This window comes from Etheostoma spectabile, chromosome 18, assembly GCF_008692095.1.
Source record: "Etheostoma spectabile isolate EspeVRDwgs_2016 chromosome 18, UIUC_Espe_1.0, whole genome shotgun sequence".
Taxonomy (NCBI): Eukaryota; Metazoa; Chordata; class Actinopteri; order Perciformes; family Percidae; genus Etheostoma; species Etheostoma spectabile.
The window spans coordinates 20,569,300-20,572,827 of record NC_045750.1 but is presented as its reverse complement, the minus strand read 5'-3'; the positions used below and the strand labels follow the sequence as shown (position 1 = coordinate 20,572,827).

General features: G+C 42.2%; 2 protein-coding genes across 2 annotated transcripts in view; one reads left to right on the top strand and one right to left on the bottom strand.

Annotated features, from left to right (window-relative positions):
• Positions 1-3,528, bottom strand: part of mdn1 (midasin AAA ATPase 1) — a 1,030,807-nt gene that overhangs the window by 11,626 nt on the left and 1,015,653 nt on the right. The window lies entirely within an intron of this gene.
• cep85l (centrosomal protein 85L) overlaps positions 1,454-3,528 on the top strand; it is a gene marked incomplete at its 5' end in the record, with an annotated part of 21,471 nt that continues 19,396 nt past the window's right edge. The window contains 2 exon segments of the mRNA XM_032542349.1: positions 1,454-1,982; positions 3,022-3,186. Coding sequence (XP_032398240.1) covers positions 1,934-1,982; positions 3,022-3,186 — 214 coding nt within the window.

Here is a 3,528-nt window from a genome sequence, read left to right as displayed (position 1 = left end):
GACTCGGGAAAGGGAAGTTTGGGGTCTCCTGCTGGAGCTGCTGCCCCCGCGACCCAATTCCAGATAAACGGATGAAGATGGATGGATGGAACATACGTTGCAACGACGTATATGAGTTAATCTGTAGCTACTATGTATGACATACATTAGAATAATGTATATGAGCTTGCATCTGTACGATGTAGCTATGACATACATTAGAACAATGTACATAAGTACAATGTATGACATGCGTTGGAACGGTGTATACGTTAGGGGTGGGCGGATCGATCTAAATATCGATAGTATCGATGCCAACGCTGGTATTGGTATTTGATCGATACAACTGTAATTGAATCGATATTTTAATTTAGATATCTCTCCTCTACGTTCACTATACTTTTGCTTGTGTCTTCCACCTTCCTGAGCAAACGCCGCTTTCACATCTTGGCCCACATTGCTCCTCCTACCCCTCCTGCTCCTCTGCTGTGATTCGTTGTGTGTCGTCACGTGACTCACTGACACAACGCGCACAGGAGCAGCGACTCGCTGTATTCATTCTACATGCCTAATAACTAATATTTTGTGCACTTCAATACATTATAAAAAATATGCCTAAAAATTGATCATTCATTCACCTCAGAAATAATGAAATGCTCTCCCCTACACAAAAGTATTTTTTAAGTAAAAAGTACGTATTGGTATCGGCAATACGGACCCTATATGTATTTGGTATCGGATCGATACCAAATTTTGCAGTATCGCCCACCACTAGTATAGCCTACGTCGCGGAGAGAGTGACTACATTTCGCTGAAACGTAGTGACGTCCCGGGGACTTTGTGCCAGTAAGCAAACGAGCAATATAATACGTATTGCCGCCGCATTTTGATTACATCACCAATACATCGCGGCGATGTATGTGCGCTTACTGGGATAGTGTAAACAAAGACGAATTTAAGTCCGGCTTTGTGTTGCTCTCAACACAAAAAGGCATAACGTTTAAGGCTAAAAACAAGGTAACAACAACATTTGATTACTCTACAGATATAATAAAGTGTACGACGATGTACAGTGGCAACGGTGAAGTCTATCCACACGTTAGAGTCACACGACAGGCTCCTTCGGTAGGTCGTCCGTGGCACTAGCCACTCGCCATAGATAGCACAGTAACACTCAGCCCTCACCGGAAAAATGCTTCTTGGCCTAAACTGGTCTCCGTTGAAATCAACGGGGTCACGCTGTTCATTTCTTTGACTGTCTATGCGCCAAACGCTGTATATAGTTTTCTTAATACATCCCTGTTGTGGACGCTCGCTTGCCCCTTGCTCACATCGAGTAGCCTCGTGACAGACTGTGTTGTGGTTGAATAAAGAGAAGACGTGCAGTGACGTCTTGGTCATTTTATGGTTGATCCTGCGTCAAGGCAACATACTAAACCCTCAGTCAAACTGTTTTGAATATGTTGACATTGTTGAATTGTTTTAAATAAAACTGTTGGGGGGGTTGGGGGGAATCACTTGCGTAGAGCCTACCGTAACTGTAAGAATAGACGCCCTACGAAAATCTGAAAGAGTCATATAAAACATCCATGTTTGAAATCCGTTCGTGGTCCGTTTGTGGGTCTTCTTGCGCGTGTGTTGTGTCGTTGCGTGTGTCGTGCTGGCAGTACTGCGGCTGAGATGCGGAGGAGGAGTTTGAGATCACTTCCTCTCAGTTGACGTTCAGCTCTGGACCTTCCATGCTTGCGATGAGCGGGCTCTAATAATAGGAAGAATACCGTTATCCGAAAGAATGTTTTTGAGACCGAAGACATATGATCTTTTGATCGTTTGTACTGTAATATAAGGAATGACCGAGTACCTGTGTAGTCATATTTTGGCCTTGTTTTTCTTCTTCTTTTGTCCTCTGATCAGACTGCCGTTTGCGGTTAAATAAAGCCCACAGTCATACGGAATGTGGTACAGAAGTGATTTAGAAGATGGATACGAATTGAATAAAACAGGTAAGACGACTTGGGATGACATGATGATGCCTAACTTGCGAATTCTAAATCCACGGTTTTTAAAAGCCAAGATAAGCGACAGTACAGCAGCTAGCACAGGCGACCTTTTTTCTATGATGCTGTGATACGTGCCACAAGGCTACAATGAGGTGTATAATGGTTTATTGCTGTTTGATACAGCCAGTTATGCCCAGCTGCAAGTAAAGTGAGCAGAGAAGAAGAGTAAGCAACAGCAACTGAGATCTGAAGGTATTACACCTATTCGACCTAAACGAGCAAATGATCAGCCAGGTTGATGTGGTTGTAATCAATAATTAATCCTTATCAGTATTCATTGTTTAAATAAGTTTGGCATGTATAACAGTATAGAACATCTAGCCTATGTAAGAAAAGAAAACCAAATTGATGAAGTAAGTAAAGCACTCCACTGGTAAAGTGGAGCACATCATACAAAACCCTCATGTGTGAAGGTTAACTCATTTTTTAAGTTTTTTTACTACTGCCTTGAATCATTTATTTGGGGAACAAACATTTGTAAATCAATCAGTGATGGCAATAATGTAAGATGTTATACACCTAGTCTTCCTGGAGGTGGTCAGGGGGGATCCACCTGGGCCTGGCAATACTGTACATGATCCTGACAACAAGGAAAAATGAATTGCAGATAATAAAAAAGCAGACTTACGCAGTCTTACCTAGATCAAAAAACGATTTGTGGATTAATCGATCAGTCAGTCTACAGTCTACAGAAAATGTATTGGTTTGAGAAAGCAGACACTTCACAGGTTCCATCTTCTCAAATGTATTTGCTAGGGACGTCGGTCCTCTGTGGTATTCATCAACATATTTTTGGTTTTGGAAAACCAAAACAAGACTTTTGAATGTATCATCTTTGGCAGTCAACTACGTCAGAACATAAAGTGTTTCTTGTCCTCTGTGAGTTTAGCTCAATCAAACATTGGCAAGTGGCCCACCTGATAACCCCATCTTTTTGTGGCAGTATAAACTGTGTAACAGCCCTTTAAAATTGTTGTTTTAGGCTCCAGTGGTGGCAGTTCTCTAGGATGGGTCCCTGGCCACGAATCAGCCTGGCACAGCAACCCCCCCGGCCCTGGGAACAGTATCTCTGGTGGGCGCCGACACAGCACAGTGTCTGACAGTGGTGACACTGGAATTGGCACTTACTGCTCTGACAGTGTGGAAGGTAAGATATCCCGAATAAATATTCTGCATTGTTTGTCTCTTTTTAAAAAGGTTTAACCGGCAGGGTTTTATTCACTTAAATCAAAGGAGAGAGTGTGGTCAAACTAAATGTCAGCAGTACAGAGGTGATAACTTTAAGACTGCAAGGGAAGCTCAGCTTCCCCTAAAATGTCAAAAAAGTATTGGTCAAATAGGTACTATTGTGTTAACATTTTATTGACTAAAAATGCGTTAGAATACGTTAATCTCGAAGACAAGGTCGTTCAGAATCAGCTGACTTGATTTGCTTCTTATACATTCCTGTAGCGTCACAGTGCATTTCCCTGTTGAAGCCTAGCGTCCA